Below are 23,128 nucleotides of genomic sequence, written 5' to 3' on the forward strand. Positions count from 1 at the left end.
TCAGCAGGCCTGTTAATGTGACCTCATCCATTCTACCCCCTATAGGGAACATCTGTCCTCCCTCAACAGGCCTGTTAATGTGACCTCATCCATTCTACCCCTTATAGGGAACATCTGTCCTCCCTCAGCAGGCCTGTTAATGTGTCCTCATCCATTCTACCCCCTATAGGGAACATCTGCCCTCCCTCAACAGGCCTGTTAATGTGACCTCATCCATTCTACCACCTATAGGGAACATCTGTCCTCCCTCAGCAGGCCTATTAATGTGACCTCATCCATTCTACCCCCTATAGGGAACATCTGTCCTCCCTCAGCAGGCCTGTTAATGTGACCTCATCCATTCTACCTCCTATAGGGAACATCTGCCCTCCCTCAACAGGCCTGTTAATGTGACCTCATCCATTCTACCCCCTATAGGGAACATCTGTCCTCCCTCAGCAGGCCTGTTAATGTGACCTCATCCATTCTACCCCCTTTAGGGAACATCTGCCCTCCCTCAACAGGAGCCGTCTTCTGTCTGACTCAGCAGAATCTACACTACAGTGCTTCGCTCGGCAAACTCTGTTGCAGGCCATTACTTCCCAAGACAGAAAAAACAATGTTTTCTCTAACCTTAGAAACTTTTGCTGAGTAGACATGGCATGATACACCTTAGAACAGGAAGGAGATGGCGTACGTCCCAAATGGCATCCTATTCCCTATAGAGTGCACTACTTTTGCTCAGGGCCCATTGGATATAGGATGCCGTTTGGGATACACCCTCAATCTCATCAGAGGTTAAACAGGAGGAAGGAGATGAGCTAGTGTTTCTGGGAGACTTACTCCAGGGTCATGTGGGAGACCACTTCCACTGAGGTGTATCCACTGTCCATGAAAAGCTCCACGTAGCGACCCATCTTAATCCCCTTCAGCCACTCCTCTATAGACTGGTACCCACTGGCCTCCATCAGGGCTACTGACGCAGACACGCTGCCCTCCGAGTCCACACTGCCAGGCTCCACTAGATTAGACACCCTGAGAGAGGGGAGAGAAGAACATATCATGTCAGTGTACTGTTCACCGCCAGCAGAGAACAGTAGTTGTCAAAATACTGAACCTTGAGGAACACCCCAAATATCCATGGTTAGATCCAAGGATTCATTAGCATTCATTAGCTCTCTCTCTCTTCGTCCCAGCTGACACAACAACTTTCTCTCTGTTTGTTTTTCTCTGTGAAGTGAGCCGCATCTGAGACCCCTTTTCCCCACCTCTGTTTCAACTATCCGGTGTGGGTTTTTATGTGAAATGACTTTGTGATCTTCTCCTGTCACAACTTGTAGACTTGTTTACGTGTTGCTGTGCGTTTTGTTGCCAACCTGTTTTGCTACCTGACAACTTTACGGTTTTTACTTTTTAATTACCGTTTATATTTTTGTTTTTTCCTCCTCAACTTTTTCACTCCGGACGCTTTATCTGGACGTGGTTCGTCAGGACCTCCACCAGCCGAAGCTAAGTAGTAACATTAACATGATGCTTTATCTGGACGTGGTTCGTCAGGACCTCCACCAGCCGAAGCTAAGTAGTAACATTAACATGATGCTTTATCTAGACGTGGTTCTACAGGACCTCCACCAGCCAACCAGTAGTAACATTAACATGATGCTTTATCTGGACGTGGTTCTACAGGACCTCCACCAGCCAACCAGTAGTAACATTAACATGATGCTTTATCTAGACGTGGTTCTACAGGACCTCCACCAGCCAACCAGTAGTAACATTAACATGATGCTTTATCTAGACGTGGTTCTACAGGACCTCCACCAGCCAACCAGTAGTAACATTAACATGATGCTTTATCTGTACGTGGTTCGTCAGGACCTCCAACAGCCGAAGCTAAGTAGTAACATTAACATGATGCTTTATCTGGACGTGGTTCGTCAGGACCTCCAACAGCCGAAGCTAAGTAGTAACATTAACATGATGCTTTATCTGGACGTGGTTCGTCAGGACCTCCAACAGCCGAAGCTAAGTAGTAACATTAACATGATGCTTTATCTGGACGTGGTTCGTCAGGACCTCCAACAGCCGAAGCTAAGTAGTAACATTAACATGATGCTTTATCTGGACGTGGTTCGTCAGGACCTCCAACAGCCGAAGCTAAGTAGTAACATTAACATGATGCTTTATCTGGACGTGGTTCGTCAGGACCTCCACCAGCCAACCAGTAGTAACATTAACATGATGCTTTATCTAGATGTGGTTCTCCAGGACCTCCACCAGCCAACCAGTAGTAACATTAACATAATGCTTTATCTGGACGTGGTTCGTCAGGACCTCCACCAGCCAACCAGTAGTAACATTAACATGATGCTTTATCTAGACGTGGTTCTACAGGACCTCCACCAGCCAACCAGTAGTAACATTAACATGATGCTTTATCTGGACGTGGTTCGTCAGGACCTCCACCAGCCAACCAGTAGTAACATTAACATGATGCTTTATCTGGACGTGGTTCTACAGGACCTCCACCAGCCAACCAGTAGTAACATTAACATGATGCTTTATCTGGACGTGGTTCGTCAGGACCTCCACCAGCCAACCAGTAGTAACATTAACATGATGCTTTATCTGGACGTGGTTCTACAGGACCTCCACCAGCCAACCAGTAGTAACATTAACATGATGCTTTATCTGGACGTGGTTCTACAGGACCTCCACCAGCCAACCAGTAGTAACATTAACATGATGCTTTATCTGGACGTGGTTCTACAGGACCTCCACCAGCCAACCAGTAGTAACATTAACATGATGCTTTATCTGTACGTGGTTCGTCAGGACCTCCACCAGCCAACCAGTAGTAACATTAACATGATGTTTATCTGGACATGGTTCTACAGGACCTCCACCAGCCAACCAGTAGTAACATTAACATGATGCTTTATCTGGACGTGGTTCTACAGAACCTCCACCAGCCAACCAGTAATAACATTAACATGATGTTTATCTGGACATGGTTCTACAGGACCTCCACCAGCCAACCAGTAGTAACATTAACATGATGTTTATCTGGACATGGTTCTACAGGACCTCCACCAGCCAACCAGTAATAACATTAACATGATGCCTTCTAATTGCAGTCGCTGTACTCATAATATACAGGAGAATAATCACCTTACGGCGAGGATAGCTGTGCTACAAGCCCAGCTTCAGACGCAATCGTTAGGCAGGGTAATTTCAGTGTAGGAAAGGATGAAACAGCGTCTGTGCCACCAGTAAGTACAGATAGTAACGTTAGTATAAATCCCCTGGCACGGTCCCCCAGCCGGACAACTTTCTCACGGTTTCTGGAGGGAAATGTTGTAGGAATGCTCAACCGGTGTCGCTCATTCAGCCGACAGAAACTTTCAACCGGTTTTCCCCATTAAGCAGCGAGTCGGAGTCAGAGGCCGAGCCATCTCTTGTCTCTACTCCTCCCGTTACGGGGTCTGAGACGCCGAAGCTTCCCACCATTAGCTCTGACAAATTCAAAACCCTAGTCATTGGCGACTCCATTACCCGCAGTATTAGACTTAAAACGAATCATCCAGCGATCATACACTGTTTACCAGGGGGCAGGGCTACCGACGTTAAGGCTAATCTGAAAATGGTGCTGGCTAAAGATAAAACTGGCGAGTGTAGAGAGCATGGAGATATTGTTATCCACATCGGCACCAACGATGTTAGGATGAAACAGTCAGAGGTCACCAAGTGCAACATAGCTTCAGCGTGTAAATCAGTTAGAAAGATGTGTCGGCATCGAGCAATTGTCTCTGGCCCCCTCCCAGTTAGGGGGAGTGATGAGCTCTACAGCAGAGTCTCACAACTCAATCGCTGGTTGAAAACTGTTTTCTGCCCCTCCCAAAAGATAGAATTTGTAGATAATTGGCCCTCTTTCTGGGACTCACCCACAAACAGCCTCCCAAAAGATAGAATTTGTAGATAATTGGCCCTCTTTCTGGGACTCACCCACAAACAGGACCAAGCCTGGCCTGCTGAGGAGTGACGGACTCCATCCTAGCTGGAGGGGTGCTCTCATCTTATCTACCAACATAGACAGGGCTCTAACTCCTCTAGCTCCACAATGAAATAGATTGCAGGCCAAGCAGCAGGCTGTTTACCAGCCTGCCAGCTTAGTGGAGTCTGCCACTAGCACAGTCAGTGTAGTGAGCTCAGCTATCCCCATTGAGACCGTGTCTGTGCCTCGACCTAGGTTGGGCCAAACTAAACATGGCGGTGTTCGCCTTAGCAATCTCACTAGAATAAAGATCTCCTCCATTCCTGCCATTATTGAAAGAGATCATGATACCTCACATCTCAAAATAGGGCTACTTAATGTTAGATCCCTTACTTCAAAGGCAGTTATAGTCAATGAACTAATCACTGATCATAATCTTGATGTGATTGGCCTGACTGAAACATGGCTTAAGCCTGATGAATTTACTGTGTTAAAAGAGGCCTCACCTCCTGGTTACACTAGTGACCATATCCCCTGTGCAACCCGCAAAGGCGGAGGTGTTGCTAACATTTACGATAGCAAATTTCAATTTACAAAAATAAATACATTAAAATTATGTTTTCGTCTATTGAGCTTCTAGTCATGAAATCTATGCAGCCTACTCAATCACTTTTTATAGCTACTGTTTACAGGCCCCCTGGGCAATATACAGCGTTCCTCACGGAGGTCCCTGAATTCCTATCAGACATTGTAGTCATAGCAGATAATATTCTAATCTTTGGTGACTTTAATATTCACATGGAAAAGTCCACAGACCCACTCCAAAAGGCTTTCGGAGCCATCATCGACTCAGTGGGTTTTGTCCAACATGTCTCTGGACCTACTCACTGTCACAGTCATACTCTGGACCTAGTTTTGTCCCATGGAATAAATGTTGTGGATCTTAATGTTTTTCCTCATAATCCTGGACTATCGGACCACCATTTTATTACGTTTGCAATTGCAACAAATAATCTGCTCAGACCCCAACCAAGGAGCATCAAAAGTCGTGCTATAAATTCACAGACAACACAAAGATTCCTTGATGTCCTTCAGACTCCCTCTGTCTACCCAAGGACATCAGAGGACAAAAATCAGTTAACCACCTAACTGAGGAACTCAATTTAACCTTGCGCAATACCCTAGATGCAGTTGCACCCCTAAAAACTAAAAAGAAACTAGCTCCCTGGTATACAGAAAAAACCCGCGCTCTGAAGCAAGCTTCCAGAAAATTGGAACGGAAATGGCGCCACACCAAACTGGAAGTCTTCCGACTAGCTCGGAAAGACAGTACCGTGCAGTACCGAAGAGCCCTCACTGCTGCTCGATCATCCTATTTTTCTAACTTAATTGAGGAAAATAAGAACAGTCCGAAATTACTTTTTGATACTGTTGCAAAGCTAACTAAAAAGCAGCATTCCCCAAGAGAGGATGGCTTTCACTTTAGCAGTGATACATTCATTAACTTCTTTGAGGAAAAGATCATAATAATGTGCAGTCTGAAATGTGTAGCGTGAAGGTTGTAATCTGAAATGTGTAGTGTGAAATATACAGTCTGAAATGTGCAGTCTGAAATGTGTAGTGTGAAATGTGCAGTGTGAAGTGTGTCATCTGCTGTGGGATCAAACCACATATTCAATTACGAGGCCTCTAATTGGTAACCACAATTACAGCTGCCGCTAAAATGGAATTACACTGTTCTATTTAAATAGCCATATAACATTATTCCCAAGCAGAAAAATCCATAGTGCTAATGATTCCCAGGCTAGGAAACAACGGAATGGAACCACAGAGCAGAACATATTACCACTGAGCCAAGCTCCAACCAACCAATTTCTTATTTAACAGCACTTGCAATTATGTAAAGCAGTTCCTAAGATGCCGCATGATTCTTCCATGTGCATCAGTCCCAGCGATAGAATGAAGAACCACAGGGTAAATATTGACTAGGAGCTCTGTCTGAAAACCATGATACTGTGGAGAACACCGCTCTCTGCATGCTATTCCTAGAATTGGGATTCTTTTGTCTGATGCCACTTCTGCTCAGCTCAAAGTCCAACCAAGGGACAGGATATGGTGTGTGTGACAATATATAGTGTGTGTGTGTGTGTGACAGGAGATCGTGTGTGTGTGTGTGTGACAGGAGATTGTGTGTGTGTGTGTGTGTGTGTGTGTGTGTGTGTGTGTGTGTGTGTGTGTGTGTGTGTGTGTGTGTGTGTGTGCGTGTGTGACAGGAGATCGTGTGTGTGTGTGTGTGTGTGTGTGTGTGTGTGTGTGTGACAGGAGATATTTATATGTTACAACTGTCAACACCCTGATTTCCTGTGACGACCTTTTAGCTTCTTAGCCATTGAGCCATTTATCCATTTATCCATTTAGCTATTTATCCATTTAGCCATTTATCCATTTAGCTATTTATCCATTTAGCCATTTATCCATTTAGCTATTTATCCATTTATCCATTTAGCCATTTATCCATTTAGCCATTTATCCATTTAGCCATTTATCCATTTATCCATTTAGCTATTTGTCCATTTAGCCATTTATCCATTTATCCATTCATCCATTTATCCATTTATCCATTTAGCTATTTATCCATTTATCCATTTATCCATTTATCCATTTATCCATTTAGCCATTTATCCATTTAGCCATTTATCCATTTAGCCATTTATCCATTTAGCTATTTATCCATTTATACATTTAACCATTTAGCTCATCAAAGCTTTCCGGTGGCATAACTGGCTCACTGTCAACAGAGAGGTCACGTGTGGTTGAGAGACAGAGGACTCGAGATCAGAGAGGTCACGTGTGGTTGAGAGACAGAGGACTCGAGATCAGGGAGGTCACGTGTGTTTGAGAGACAGAGGACTCGAGATCAGGGAGGTCACGTGTGTTTGAGAGTCAGAGGACTCGAGATCAGGGAGGTCACGTGTGTTTGAGAGACAGAGGACTCGAGATCAGGGAGGTCACGTGTGCTTGCGAGACAGAGGACTCGAGATCAGGGAGGTCACGTGTGTTTGCGAGACAGAGGACTCGAGATCAGGGAGGTCACGTGTGTTTGCGAGACAGAGGACTCGAGATCAGGGAGAACACGTGTGTTTGAGAGACAGAGGACTCGAGATCAGGGAGGTCACGTGTGTTTGCGAGACAGAGGACTCGAGATCAGGGAGAACACGTGTGTTTGAGAGACAGAGGACTCGAGATCAGGGAGGTCACGTGTGCTTGCGAGACAGAGGACTCGAGATCAGGGAGGTCACGTGTGTTTGAGAGACAGAGGACTCGAGATCAGGGAGGTCACGTGTGTTTGAGAGACAGAGGACTCGAGATCAGGGAGGTCACGTGTGTTTGAGAGACAGAGGACTCGAGATCAGGGAGGTCACGTGTGTTTCAGAGACAGAGGACTCGAGATCAGGGAGGTCACGTGTGTTTGAGAGACAGAGGACTCGAGATCAGGGAGGTCACGTGTGTTTGAGAGACAGAGGACTCGAGATCAGGGAGGTCACGTGTGTTTGAGAGACAGAGGACTCGAGATCAGGGAGGTCACGTGTGTTGGAGAGACAGAGGACTCGAGATCAGGGAGGTCACGTATACTTGCGAGACAGAGGACTCGAGATCAGGGAGGTCACGTGTGTTTGCGAGACAGAGGACTCGAGATCAGGGAGGTCACGTGTGTTTGCGAGACAGAGGACTCGAGATCAGGGATGTCACGTGTGTTTGCGAGACAGAGGACTCGAGATCAGGGAGGTCACGTGTGTTTGAGAGACAGAGGACTCGAGATCAGGGAGGTCACGTGGAAGGTCACGTGTGTTTGAGAGACAGAGGACTCGAGATCAGGGAGGTCACGTGTGTTTGAGAGACAGAGGACTCGAGATCAGGGAGTTCGCGTGTGTTTGAGAGACAGAGGATTCGAGATCAGGGAGTTCACGTGTGTTTGAGAGACAGAGGACTCGAGATCAGGGAGGTCACGTGTGTTTGAGAGACAGAGGACTCGAGATCAGGGAGGTCACGTGTGTTTGCGAGACAGAGGACTCGAGATCAGGGAGAACACGTGTGTTTGAGAGACAGAGGACTCGAGATCAGGGAGGTCACGTGTGTTTGCGAGACAGAGGACTCGAGATCAGGGAGGTCACGTGTGCTTGCGAGACAGAGGACTCGAGATCAGGGAGGTCACGTGTGTTTGAGAGACAGAGGACTCGAGATCAGGGAGGTCACGTGTGTTTGAGAGACAGAGGACTCGAGATCAGGGAGGTCACGTGTGTTTGAGAGACAGAGGACTCGAGATCAGGGAGGTCATGTGTGTTTCAGAGACAGAGGACTCGAGATCAGGGAGGTCACGTGTGTTTGAGAGACAGAGGACTCGAGATCAGGGAGGTCACGTGTGTTTGAGAGACAGAGGACTCGAGATCAGGGAGGTCACGTGTGTTTGAGAGACAGAGGACTCGAGATCAGGGAGGTCACGTGTGTTGGAGAGACAGAGGACTCGAGATCAGGGAGGTCACGTATACTTGCGAGACAGAGGACTCGAGATCAGGGAGGTCACGTGTGTTTGCGAGACAGAGGACTCGAGATCAGGGAGGTCACGTGTGTTTGCGAGACAGAGGACTCGAGATCAGGGATGTCACGTGTGTTTGCGAGACAGAGGACTCGAGATCAGGGAGGTCACGTGTGTTTGAGAGACAGAGGACTCGAGATCAGGGAGGTCACGTGGAAGGTCACGTGTGTTTGAGAGACAGAGGACTCGAGATCAGGGAGGTCACGTGTGTTTGAGAGACAGAGGACTCGAGATCAGGGAGTTCGCGTGTGTTTGAGAGACAGAGGATTCGAGATCAGGGAGTTCACGTGTGTTTGAGAGACAGAGGACTCGAGATCAGGGAGGTCACGTGTGTTTGAGAGACAGAGGACTCGAGATCAGGGAGGTCACGTGTGTTTGCGAGACAGAGGACCCGAGATCAGGACGGTCACGTGTGTTTGAGAGACAGAGGACTCGAGATCAGGGAGGTCACGTGTGTTTGAGAGACAGAGGACTCGAGATCAGGGAGGTCACGTGTGTTTGAGAGACAGAGGACTCGAGATCAGGGAGGTCACGTGTGTTGGAGAGACAGAGGACTCGAGATCAGGGAGGTCACGTGGAAGGTCACGTGTGTTTGAGAGACAGAGGACTCGAGATCAGGGAGGTCACGTGTGTTTGCGAGACAGAGGACTCGAGATCAGGGAGTTCACGTGTGTTTGAGAGACAGAGGATTCGAGATCAGGGAGTTCACGTGTGTTTGAGAGACAGAGGACTCGAGATCAGGGAGGTCACGTGTGTTTGAGAGACAGAGGACTCGAGATCAGGGAGGTCACGTGTGTTTGCGAGACAGAGGACCCGAGATCAGGACGGTCACGTGTGTTTGAGAGACAGAGGACTCGAGATCAGGGAGGTCACGTGTGTTTGAGAGACAGAGGACTCGAGATCAGGGATGTCACGTGTGTTTGCGAGACAGAGGACTCGAGATCAGGGAGGTCACGTGTGTTTGAGAGACAGAGGACTCGAGATCAGGGAGGTCACGTGGAAGGTTACGTGTGTTTGAGAGACAGAGGACTCGAGATCAGGGAGGTCACGTGTGTTTGAGAGACAGAGGACTCGAGATCAGGGAGGTCACGTGTGTTTGAGAGTCAGAGGACTCGAGATCAGGGAGGTCACGTGTGTTTGAGAGACAGAGGACTCGAGATCAGGGAGTTCACGTGTGTTTGAGAGACAGAGGATTCGAGATCAGGGAGTTCACGTGTGTTTGAGAGACAGAGGACTCGAGATCAGGGAGGTCACGTGTGTTTGAGAGACAGAGGACTCGAGATCAGGGAGTCCTCGTGTGTTTGCGAGACAGAGGACCCGAGATCAGGGAGGTCACGTGTGTTTGCGAGACAGAGGACCCGAGGTCAATGCCAGTTAAGCAAGCAGTGATGTCCGTCACACCGACCTCAGTAAAAGTAACATGAACAAATCCATCCGTAAATCCTCCTTACCTGTGTGATGAGTTGACCAGGGCTTTGAGACTGCTGGGGTTGCGTATCAGTTTGTCTAGCAGACAGACGATCTCCTCAAACTTGGGTCTGCTGTTCCTGTCCTTCTGCCAGCAGGCCATCATCAGGTGGTACAGAACTACAGGACAGTCCATAGGGCCAGGAAGACGGTAGCTCTCCTCAACTGCCTTAATAACCTGGAGGGAGAGGTTAGGTGTCAGAGGTCAGGGGTCAGAGGTTAGGTGGTACAGAACTACAGAGATACGAGAGAGAGGGAGAGATAGAGACTAACTGAGAGGGAGAAGGTGTCTAACTAAAATAGAGAGGGAGACTGCGACTAGTTAAAAGAAAAAGAGAGGGAGACAATGTGTAGCTAAAAGAGAGAGAGAAAGAGAGAAGGAGTCTTGCTAAAATAGAGAGAGAAAGAGAGAAGGAGTCTTGCTAAAATAGAGAGAGAAAGAGAGAGAGGGAGAGAGAGTGAGGAGGCATCTTGCTAAGAGAGAGAGAAAACATAAAACTGAAGAAAATTAACAACAATGAACAATGGTTTGATGAAGAATGCAAAAACTTAAGAAAGAAATTGAGAAACCTGTCCAACCAAAAACACAGAGAACCAGAAAACCTGAGACCATGCCTTCATTATGGTGAATCACTATAACAATACAGAAATACACTACGGAAAAAGAAGGAACAGCACGTCAGAAATCAGCTCAATGCAATTGAAGAAACCACAGACTCTAACCACTTCTGGGAAAATTGGAAACCATAAAAACAAACACAAAGAGTTATCTATCCAAAATGGAGATGTGTGGATAAACCACTTCTCCAATCTTTTTGGCTCTATGACAAAGAACAAACAGCAAAAAAATACACATGATCAAATACAAATCTTAGAATCAACTATTAAAGACTACCAGAACCCACTGGATTCTCCAATTACATTGAAAATACAAACCCTGCAACCCAAAAAGGCTTGTGGTGTTGATGGAATCCTCAATGAAATAATAAAATATAGACTACAAATTTAAATTGGCTAGACTTAAACTCTTAAGCTTGAACAGTCTGCAGCACCTGGCCTCACCCTACTAGAATCTGAAGTCAAATGTCTACTGTTTGCTGATGATCTGGTGCTTCTGTCCCCAACCAGGGATGGCCTACAGCAGCGTATAGATCTTCTGCACAGATTCTGTCAGACCTGGGCCCTGACAGTAAATCTCTGTAAGACAAAAATAATGGCATTCCGAAAAAGGTCCAGTTGCCAGGACCACAAAAATAAATTCCATCTAGACACTGATGGCCTAGAGCACACAAAAAACAACACATACCTCGGCCTAAACATCAGCGCCACGGGTAACTTCCACAAAGCTGTGAACGATCTGAGAGACAAGGCAAGAAGGGCATTCTATGCCATCAAAAGGAACATAAAACTCAACATACCAATTAGGATCTGGCAACAACACCAAAAAAAGGACCCGTTCTAGAACCCATTGCCCTTTATGGTTGTGAGGTCTGGGGTCCGTTCACCAACCAAGAATTCAGTAAATGGGACAAACACCAAATTTAATCCTGCAAAAAATCCTCTGTGTACAACGTAAAATCCCAAATAATGCATGCAGAACAGAATTCGATCAATACCCGCTATTTTTCAAAATCCAGAAAAGTGCCGTTAAATTCTCCAACAAAGCCACCACCTACAGAGAGACAAACCTGGAGAAGAGTCCCCTAAGCAAGCTGGTCCTGGGGCTCAAACACAAACAGACCCCACAGAGCCCCAGGACAGCAGCACAATTAGACCCAACCAAATCATGAGAAAACAAAAAGATTGGAAAGAATTAACAAAACAAACAGAACAAACTAGAATGCTATTTGGCCCTAAACAGAGAGTACACAGTGGCCACTGTGACTGACCCAACAAGGACTATGTACAGACTCAGTGAGCATAGCCTTGCTATTGAGAAAGGCCGCCGTAGGCAGACCTGGCTCTCGAGAGAAAACAGGCTATGTGCTCACTGCCCACAAAATGAGGTGGAAACTGAGCTACACTTCCTAACCTCCTGCCCAATGTATGACCACTCTGGAGACATGTTTCCACACAGACTCACAAAGAATTTGAAAACAAATGAAACATTGATTAACTCCTATATCTGTTAGGCGACATAGCACAAACGCTGTGGCACATTGCCATATGGAGCACAAACAACATTGTAAATACTATATATTACTATATACTGTTATATTTATATTATATTATTAGTATTATTATAATACCTATATTCATCTGATTATTTATTTCCCATTTCATACTTCAAATACTTGCACATTGTTACAACACTGGACAGAGGCAATAATATAACATGTCGATATTCTTTTAAAACTGTTGTGAGTTTAATGTTTACTAATGTTTCCCTTGTTTATTATCTATTCCATTTTCTTTGGCAATGTAAACATTCAGGAAACGAGGCGCACGTCACACGTCACTACTTCACAGGGAGTAAAAAATTAATTTTTTATCAAAATGCCATGATTGGCTGAGGTAATGATGGGCTGCACATGCTGGGAGATGAGTTTGGATTGGTCTGCCATTTAGCATGCTTCTGTTTATAATGTGAGTTGCTCAGTATGTGTTTCTACTGCACCCTTTATGAAATATTTAACATTAGCCATCAAGAACTACAAAAGTTTTGCTACTTTTCTAAACAACATAAAGTAAGATGGCGCAGACAGACATGGAAGGTCTGCTTCTAGCTCCTAAGCAACTTTGCAGTAATTTTGTTGTGATTTCTTACATTATTAGCCCAGACAGGAATAAAGAACTCTCCGGGAAGAAGAAAGGGCGGCATTGTATGTTTCATGATTAACTACTCATGGTGTGATTGTGATTATGTACAGGAACTGCTTTTGTTCACCCGACCTAGAAGAACTCACAATCAAATGCCGACCATATTGATTCTCTTCGGTTATAGTCACAGCCGTGTATATTCCCCCTCAAGCCGATACCACGATGGTCCTCAAGGACCCTAACCCTAACCCCTAACCCTAACCCCTAACCCCTAACCCCTAACCCTAACCCTAACCCTAACCCTAACCCTAACCTACTAACCCTAACCCCTAACCTCCTAACCCTAACCCTAACCCCTAACCCTAACCCCTAACCTCCTAACCCTAACCCTAACCCTAACCCCTAACCCTAACCCCTAACCTCCTAACCCTAACCCTAACCCTAACCCCTAACCCTAACCCTAACCTACTAACCCTAACCCCTAACCCTAACCCCTAACCTCCTAACCCTAACCCTAACCCCTAACCCTAACCCCTAACCTCCTAACCCTAACCCTAACCCCTAACCCTAACCCCTAACCTCCTAACCCTAACCCTAACCCTAACCCTAACCCTAACACTGGACTTTGTGCAAACTGGAAACAATATATCCGAAAGCCGCTGAGCACTTCAAGAAAGCACATTTGAGGAAAACGCTGCCGATATTCTATCATCAAATTGACTGTAGTACTCGTGCTTCAAAACTCTCGACCATTGTTACTCTCCCTTCCTAGAAGACCCTTCCCCACGCTCCCTTCAGCAAATAAGATCATGACTCCACTCTGCTCCTCCCTTCCTATAGGCAGAAACATAAACAGGAAGTACCCGTGCTAAGGTCTATTCAAAGCTGGTCTGACCAATCGGTATTCATGCTTCATGATTATTTTGATCACGTGGACTGGGATATGTTCCGGGTTGACTCTGAGAAATATTATTTTTTGCTAATTCCTGTGGTATATTCAATTTACTGGACATGATTTGGAAAGCCACACATCTGTCTATATAAGGTCTCACAGTTGACAGTCCATGTCAGAGTAAAAACCAAGCCACGAGGTGGAAGGAATTGTCCGTAGAGCTCCGAGACAGGATTGTGTCGAGGATCTGGTGAAGGGTAACAAAACATTTCTGCAGCATTGAAGGTCCTTATTTAACCAGGTATTTATATACATAACCCTTTATTTAACCAGGTATTTATATATATAACCCTAACCCTTTATTTAACCAGGTATTTATATATATAACTCTAACCCTTTATTTAACCAGGTAGGCCAGTTGAGAACAAGTTCTCATTTACAACTGCGACCTGGCCAAGATAAAGCAAAGCAGTGAGACAATTTTTTTAAATTGATGTACAATGTGTGCAAATGTAGGGAGATAAGGCAGAGGAAGAGTAGGGAGATAAGGCAATAATAGGCCATAGAGGTGAAATAATTACAATTTAGCATTAACACTGAAGTGTTAGATGTGCAGATGATGATGTGCAAGTAGAGATACTGGGGTGCAAAAGAGCAAGAGGATAAATAACAAAATTGGGATGAGTTGGGTGTGTTATTTACAGATTGGCTGTGTACAGGTACAGTGATTGGTAAGCTGCTCTGACAGCTGATGCTTAAAGTTAGAGAGGGAGATATAAGACTCCAGCTTCAGTGATTTTTGCAATTCGTTCCAATCATTGGCAGCAGAAAACTGGAAGGAAATACAACCTAAGGAAGTGTTGGCTTTGGGGATGACCATTGAAATATACCTGCTGGAGCGCGTGCTACGGATGGGTGTTTCTATGGTGACCAGTGAGCTGAGATAAGGCAGGGCTTTACCTAGCAAAGATTTATAGATGACCTGGAGCCAGTGGGTTTGGTGACGAATGGGTTGAAGAGCATGCATTTAGTTTTAGCATTTAAAAGCAGGCCACAGAAGGAGTGTTGTATGGCATTGAAGCTCCTTTTGTAGGTTTGTTAACACAGTGTCCAAAGAAGGGCTAGAAGTATACAGAATGGTGTCGTCTGCATAGACATCATTGATATATACAGAGAAAAGAGTCGGCCCGAGAATTGAACCCTGTGGTACCCCCATAGAGACTGCCAGAGGTCCGGACAACATGCCCTCCGATTTGACACACTGAACTCTATCTGAGAAGTAGTTGGTGAACCAGGCAAGGCAGTCATTTGAGGAACTAAGGCTATTGAGTCTGCTGATAAGAATGTGGTGATTGACAGAGTCAAAAGCCTTGGCCAGGTCGATAAAAACGGCTGCACAGTACTGTCTTTTATCAATAGCGGTTATGATATCGTTTAGTACCTTGAGCGTGGCTGAGGTGCACCCATGACCAGCTCGGAAACCAGATTGCGTAGCAGAGAAGGTATGGTGAGATTCGAAATGGTCAGTGATCTGTTTGTTAACTTGGCTTTCAAAGACTTTAGAAAGGCAGGGCAGGATGGATATAGGTCTGTAACAGTTTGGGTATAGAGTGTCACCCCCTTTGAAGAGGGGGATGACCGCAGCAGCTTTCCAATCTTTAGGGATCTCAGACGACACAAAAGAGAGGTCAACAGGCTAGTAATAGGGGTTGCAACAATTTTGGCGGATCATTTTAGAAAGAGAGGGTCCAGATTGTCTAGCCTTGCTGACTTATGGGGATCCAGGTTTAGCAGCTATTCAGAACATCAGCTGTCTGGATTTGGGTGAAGGGGAAGGCAGGGGGGGCTTGGGCAAGTTGCTGCAGGGGGTGCTGAGCTGTTGGCGAGGGTAGGGGTAGCCAGGTGGAAAGCATGGCCAGCCGTAGAAAAATGCTTATTTCAACTATCGATTATCATAGATTTATCGGTGGTGACAGTGTTTCCTATCCTCAGTGCAGTGGGCAGCTGGGAGGAGGTGCTCTTATTCTCCATGGACTTTACAGTGTCCCAAAATATTTTGGAATTAGTGCTACAGGATGCACATTTCTGTTTTGTTCCTGACTTCCCTGAAAAGTTGCATATTGCGGGAGTGTTCGATGCTAATGCAGAACGCCACATGATGTTTTTGTGCTGGTCGAGGGCAGTCAAGTCTGGGGTGAACTAAGGGCTATATCTGTTCTTAGTTCTACATTTTTTGAATGTGGCATTTGCTTATTTAAGTTGGCAAGGTAAGCACTTTTAAAGAACAACCAGGCATCTTCTTCTTGCTGAAGTGTTTTAGGGAGCGTTTGACAGTAATGAGGGGTGGTCGTTTGACCACGGACCCATCACGCACGCAGGCAATGAGGCAGTGATCGCTGAGATCCTGGTTGAAGACAGCAGATGGCAAGTTGGTCTGGATGATATCTAAGAGGGTGCCCATGGTTACGGATTTAAGGTTGTACCTGGTAGGTTTCTTAAAAATGTGTGTGAGATTGAGGGAATTTTGCTTAGATTGTAGGACGGCCGGGGTGCTAAGCATATCCCAGTTTAGGTCACCTAACAGAACGAACTCTGAGGATAGATGGGGGGCGATCAATTCACATATGGTGTCCAGGGCACAGCTGGGGCTGAAGGGGGTCTATAACAAGCGGCAACAGTGAGAGACTTGCTTCTGGAAATGTGGATTTTGAAAAGTAGAAGATTGAATTGTTTGGGCACAGACCTGGATAGTATGACAGTACTCTGCAGGCTATCTCTGCAGTAGATTGCAATTCCGCCCCCTTTGGCAGTTCTATCTTGTCAGAAGATGTTATAGGTAGGGATGGAAATTTCAGGATTTTTGGTGGCCTACCTAAGAGCTTCAGAATACCTCTGTGGAGATGGGAGAACCTTCCAGAAGGACAACCATCTCTGCAGCACTCCACCAATCAGGCATTTATGGTAGAGTGGCCAGACAGTAGCCATTTCTCAGTAAAAGGCACATGACAGCCCACTTGGAGTTTACCAAAAGGCACCTAAAGGACTCTCAGAGCATGAAAAATAAGACTAAGTTTGTATTGGAAGTAGTACGAGTTTATATTATTCATTGTTTAGCTAGCTAGCTACATGTCTAAACAAAAGACTCCACTACGCCAGATGATTACATGACCCATCAAGTTAGCCAGGTGTGTCTGGGGATGATTATGGCTATCTATTGTATTTCATGAACATGTGTCTAGACAATAGCGACCCATCCACTTAGCTAGATATGGCTAGGGGCGGCAGGGTAGGTAACTAGTGGTCAGAGCATTGGACTAGTATCCGAAATGTTGCGAGTTCAAATCCCCGAGCTGACAAGGTACAAATCTGTTGTTCTGCCCCTGAACAAGGCAGTTAACCCACTGTTCCTAGGCCGTCATTGAAAATAGGAATTTGTTCTTAACTGACTTGCCTAGTTAAATAAAGGCTATACATTTTTTTTTTAAGGGTGTGGTTATAGCATTTCATTCACATGACCAATCAATTTAGACCAGTATGTCTGGGTAAGAATCATCTAATATTTAGAAAATGTTTATCTGGACACTTTCTGTTTTTGATATTGCTACTATGAAAACATGCCAGTAACCATTTCACTGTACTGTTTACACCTTCTGTATCCTGTGTCTGCAACAGGAACACCTTCTGTATCCTGTGTCTGCAACAGGAACACCTTCTGTATCCTGTGTATGCAACAGGAACACCTTCTGTATCCTGTGTATGCAACAGGAACACCTTCTGTATCCTGTGTCTGCAACAGGAACACCTTCTGTATCCTGTGTATGCAACAGGAACACCTTCTGTATCCTGTGTCTGCAACAGGAACACATTCTGTATCCTGTGTCTGCAACAGGAACACCTTCTGTATCCTGTGTATGCAACAGGAACATCTTCTGTATCCTGTGTATGCAACAGGAACACCTTCTGTATCCTGTGTCTGCAACAGGAACACCATCTGTATCCTGTGTATGGAACAGGAACACCTTCTGTATCCTGTGTATGCAACAGGAACAGGGTTGGAGAGCCCATGGCATACAGAGTACTGCAACAGGAACACCTTCTGTATCCTGTGTATGGAACAGGAACACCTTCTGTATCCTGTGTATGCAACAAATAAACTTAGATTTTATCTGATATAGTGTGTGCTTACTGAGACGTGAAGAACAAGATGACGTGAAGAACAAGATGACCTGCACCAAAGTCATATTAGGATATAGGCCAAGGACTAGTTTTACCCAGAGTTTTTCCTTACTGTAAACTACTACAACTTTTACCACTTTTGGTCTTGAAATCTTTGGTTGTTTACTACACTTTCTTATTCTGTTTAGCACATATCCTCACATGTGAATCCTTAAAGAGATGGAAGGGGCCAAGGCTTAAGAGCGTGTGAGCGATGCTGAATGGGTTTAGACAAAGAGGAGCTCTCCAGTAGGTGGAGAGGGACAAAAATAGGGACCATTTCTACAGGGCCATATCTCAAATAAGGACTATTTCTCAAAGTGAGGTTCCAAGTTTATCAACTTTGAAAGCAGAATTACTTTCCCATTGTTCCTCAACTGTAGTGTATGATATACCATTTTCTAGCTCTGAGTCTGTAGTTTTATCTAATGTAAAAAACACAATTTCAAATGTTGCTACATTCGGTCACATATGTTTCCCATACCAATAAAGCCCTTTGAATTGAAATGAGAGAGAGGGAGAAGGCATCTAACTAAAAGAGAGAGAGGGAGAGAGGGAGAAGAAGTCTAACTAAAAGAGAGGGAGAGAGGGAGAAGGCGTGTAGCTAAAAGAGAGAGATGGAGAGAGAGGGAGAATGAGTTTAGCTAAAAGAGAGAGAGGGAGAGAGGGAGAATGGGTTTAGCTAAAAGAGAGAGGGGGAGAGAGAGGGAGAATGAGTCTAACTAAAAGAGAGAGAGGGAGAAGGCGCCTAGCTAAAAGAGAGAGAGGGAGAGAGAGGGAGAATGAGTCTAGCTAAAAGAGAGTTAGGGAGAGAGAGGGAGGCGTCTAGCTGAAAGAAAGAGAGAGAGGGAGAAGGCATCTAGCTAAAAGAGAGAGAGAGAGAGAGGGAGAATGAGTCTAGCTAAAAGAGAGAGAGAGGGAGAGAGGGAGAATGAGTCTAACTAAAAGAGAGAGGGAGAATGAGTCTAACTAAAAGAGAGAGAGGGAGAAGGTGTCTAGCTAAAAGAGAGAGAGGGAGAGAGAGGGAGAATGAGTCTAGCTAAAAGAGAGTTAGGGAGAGAGAGGGAGGCGTCTAGCTAAAATAAAGAGAGAGAGGGAGAGAGAGGGAGAAGGCATCTAGCTAAAAGAGAGAGAGGGAGACAAACACCTGCCTGGAGGTGACAGCATTCCCTCCCACATATGCCCCCCTAGGCACAACTATGACAACATAACCAACAAAAACGGGTCACAACTCCTGCAGCTCTGTCGCACGCTGGGTATGTACATAGTCAACGGTAGGCTTCGAGGGGACTCCTATGGTAGGTACACCTATAGCTCATCTCTTGGCAGTAGTACTGTAGACTACTTTATCACTGACCTCAACCCAGTGTCTCTCAGAGCGTTCACAGTCAGCCCACTGACACCCCTATCAGACCACAGCAAAATCACAGTCTACTTAAACAGAGCAATAATCAATCATGAGGCATCAAAGCCAAAGGAACTGAGTAACATTAAGAAATGCTATAGATGGAAGGAATGCAGTTTGGAAACCTACCAAAAAACAATTAGGCAACAACAAATTCAATCCCTTTTAGACAATTTCCTGCGTAAAACGTTCCGCTGTAATAGTGAAGGTGTAAACTTGGCAGTAGAAAATCTTAACAGTATATTTGACCTCTCAGCTTCCCTATCAAATCTAAAAATCTCAAATAGAAAACCGAAGAAAATTAACAATAATGACAAATGGTTTGATGAAGAATGCAAAAATCTAAGAAAGAAATTGAGAAACCTGTCCAACCAAAAACATAGAGACCCGGAAAACCTGAGTCTACGCCTTCACTACGGTGAATCACTAAAACAATACAGAAATACACTACGGAAAAAGAAGGAACAGCACGTCAGAAATCAGCTCAATGCAATTGAAGAATCCATAGACTCTAACCACTTCTGGGAAAATTGGAAAACACTAAACAAACAACAACAAGAAGAATTATCTATCCAAAATGGAGATGTATGGGTAAACCACTTCTCCAATCTTTTTGGCTCTATAACAAAGAATAAAGAGCAAAAACATATACATGATCAAATACAGATCTTAGAATAATCTATTAAAGACTACCAGAACCCACTGGATTCTCCAATTACATTGAATGAGTTTCAGGACAAAATAAAAACCCTCCAACCCAAAAAGGCCTGTGGTGTTGATGGTATCCTCAATGAAATGATCAAATATACAGACAACAAATTCCAATTGGCTATACTAAAACTCTTTAACATCATACTTAGCTCTGGCATCTTCCCCAATATTTGGAACCAAGGACTGATCACCCCAATCCACAAAAGTGGAGACAAATTTGACCCCAATAACTACCGTGGAATATGTGTCAACAGTAACCTTGGGAAAATCCTCTGCATTATTATTTACAGCAGACTCGTACATTTCCTCAATGAAAACAATGTACTGAGCAAATGTCAAATTGGCTTTTTACCAAATTACCGTACAACAGACCATGTATTCACCCTGCACACCCTAATTGACAAACAAACAAACCAAAACAAAGGCAAAGTCTTCTCATGCTTTGTTGATTTCAAAAAAGCCTTCGACTCAATCTGGCATGAGGGTCTGCTATACAAACTGATGGAAAGTGGTGTTGGGGGTAAAACATACGACATTATAAAATCCATGTACACAAACAACAAGTGTGAGGTTAAAATTGGCAAAAAACACACACATTTCTTCACACAGGGTCGTGGGGTTAGACAGGGATGCAGCTTAAGCCCCACCCTCTTCAACATATATATCAACGAATTGGCGCGGGCACTAGAAAAGTCTGCAGCACCCGGCCTCCCCCTGCTAGAATCCGAAGTCAAATGTCTGCTGTTTGCCAATGATCTGGTGCTTCTGTCACCAACCAAGGAGGGCCTACAGCAGCACCTAGATCGTATGCACAGATTCTGTCAGACCTGGGCCCTGACAGTAAATCTCAGTAAGACCAAAATAATGGTGTTCCAAAAAAGGTCCAGTCACCAGGACCACAAATACAAATTCCATCTAGACACTGTTGCCCTAGAGCACACAAAAAACTATACATACTTTGGCCTAAACATCAGCGCCACAGGTAACTTCCACAAAGCTGTGAACGATCTGAGAGACAAGGCAAGAAGGGCATTCTATGCCATCAAAATAAACATAAATTTCAACATACCAATTAGGATTTGGCTAAAAATACTTGAATCAGTCATAGAGCCCATTGCCCTTTATGGTTGTGAGGTCTGGGGTCCGCTCACCAACCAAGACTTCACAAAATGTGACAAACACCAAATTGAGACTCTGCACGCAGAATTCTGCAAAAATATCCTCCGTGTACAACGTAGAACACCAAATAATGCATGCAGAGCAGAATTAGGCCGATACCCACTAATTATCAAAATCCAGAAAATAGCCGTTAAATTCTACAACCACCTAAAAGGAAGCGATTCACAAACCTTCCATAACAAAGCCATCACCTACAGAGAGATGAACCTGGAGAAGAGTCCCCTAAGCAAGCTGGTCCTCGGGCTCTGTTCACAAACACAAACACACCCCACAGGACAACAGCACAATTAGACCCAACCAAATCATGAGAAAACAAAAAGATAATTACTTGACACATTGGAAAGAATTAACAAAAAAACAGAGCAAACTAGAATGCTATTTGGCCCTAAACAGAGAGTACACAGCGGCAGAATACCTGACCACTGTGACTGACCCAAAATTAAGGAAAGCTTTGACTATGTACAGACTCAGTGAGCATAGCCTTGCTATTGAGAAAGGCCGCCGTAGGCAGACATGGCTCTCAAGAGAATACAGGCTATGTGCTCACTGCCCACAAAATGAGGTGGAAACTGAGCTGCAACTGAGCTGCACTTCCTAACCTCCTGCCCAATGTATGACCATATTAGAGAGACATATTTCCCTCAGATTACACAGATCCAAAAAAAAATTGAAAACAAATCCAATTTTGAAAAACTCCCATATCTACTGGGTGAAATTCCACAGTGTGCCATCACAGCAGCAAGATTTGTGACCTGTTGCCAGGAGAAAAGGGCAACCAGTGAAGAACACACACCATTGTAAATACAACCCATATTTATGCTTATTTATTTTATCTTGTGTCCTTTAACCATTTGTACATTGTTAAAACACTGTATATATATATATATATATATATATAATATGACATTTGTAATGTCTTTACTGTTTTGAAACCTCTGTATGTGTAATGTTTACTGTTAATTTTTGTTGTTTTTCACTTTATATATTCACTTTGTATGTTGTCTACCTCACTTGCTTTGGCAATGTTAACACATGTTTCCCATGCCAATAAAGCCCTTGAATTGAATTGAATTGAATTGAGAGAGGGAGAATGCATCTAGCTAAAAGAGAGAGAGGGAGAGAGAGGGAGAAGGTGTCTAGCTAAAATAAAGAGAGAGAGGGAGAGAGAGGGAGAAGGCATCTAGCTAAAAGAGAGAGAGGGAGAGAGAGGGAGAATGAGTCTAGCTAAAAGAGAGAGAGGGAGAGAGAGGGAGAATGAGTCTAGCTAAAAGAGAGAGGGAGAATGAGTCTAGCTAAAAGAGAGAGAGGGAGAGAGAGGGAGAATGAGTCTAGCTAAAAGAGAGAGAGGGAGAGAGAGGGAGAATGAGTCTAGCTAAAAGAGAGAGAGGGAGAGAGAGGGAGAATGAGTCTAGCTAAAAGAGAGAGAGGGAGAGAGAGGGAGAATGAGTCTAGCTAAAAGAGAGAGAGGGAGAGAGAGGGAGGCGTCTAGCTAAAAGAGAGAGAAGGAGAGAGGGAGAATGAGTCTAGCTAAAAGAGAGAGAGGGAGAGAGAGGGAGGCATCTAGCTAAAAGAAAGACAGAGGGGGAGAAGGCATCTAGCTAAAAGAGAGAGAGGGAGAGAGAGGGAGAATGAGTCTAGCTAAAAGAGAGAGCGCAAGAAGGCGTCTAGCTACTAGCTAAAAGAGAGAGAGGGAGAGAGTGAGAATGAGTCTAACTAAAAGAGAGAGAGAGGGCGTCTAGCTAGAAGAGAGAGAAGGAGAGAGGGAGAATGAGTCTAACTAAAAGAGAGAGAGGGAGAGAGAGGGAGAAGGCGTCTATCTAAAAGAGAGAGGGAGAGAGGGAGAATGAGTCTAACTAAAAGAGAGAGAGGGAGAGAGAGGGAGAATGAGTCTAACTAAAAGAGAGAGAGGGAGAGAGGGAGAATGAGTTTAGC

At 44.7% G+C, this 23,128-nt stretch overlaps 1 protein-coding gene across 1 annotated transcript in view; it reads right to left on the reverse strand.

The window, feature by feature from the left end:
- The window catches only part of LOC110536759 (ephrin type-A receptor 5), a 180,638-nt gene that overhangs the window by 5,786 nt on the left and 151,724 nt on the right, over positions 1–23,128 (reverse strand). The window contains exons 15-16 of the mRNA XM_036936733.1: positions 10,019–10,212; positions 823–1,014 (exon numbers count right to left, since the gene is read on the reverse strand). Of these exons, the coding sequence (XP_036792628.1) occupies positions 823–1,014; positions 10,019–10,212 (386 nt within the window). The remainder of the gene's footprint in view (positions 1–822; positions 1,015–10,018; positions 10,213–23,128) is intronic.

This window comes from Oncorhynchus mykiss, chromosome 12, assembly GCF_013265735.2.
Source record: "Oncorhynchus mykiss isolate Arlee chromosome 12, USDA_OmykA_1.1, whole genome shotgun sequence".
In the NCBI taxonomy this organism is placed as follows: Eukaryota; Metazoa; Chordata; class Actinopteri; order Salmoniformes; family Salmonidae; genus Oncorhynchus; species Oncorhynchus mykiss.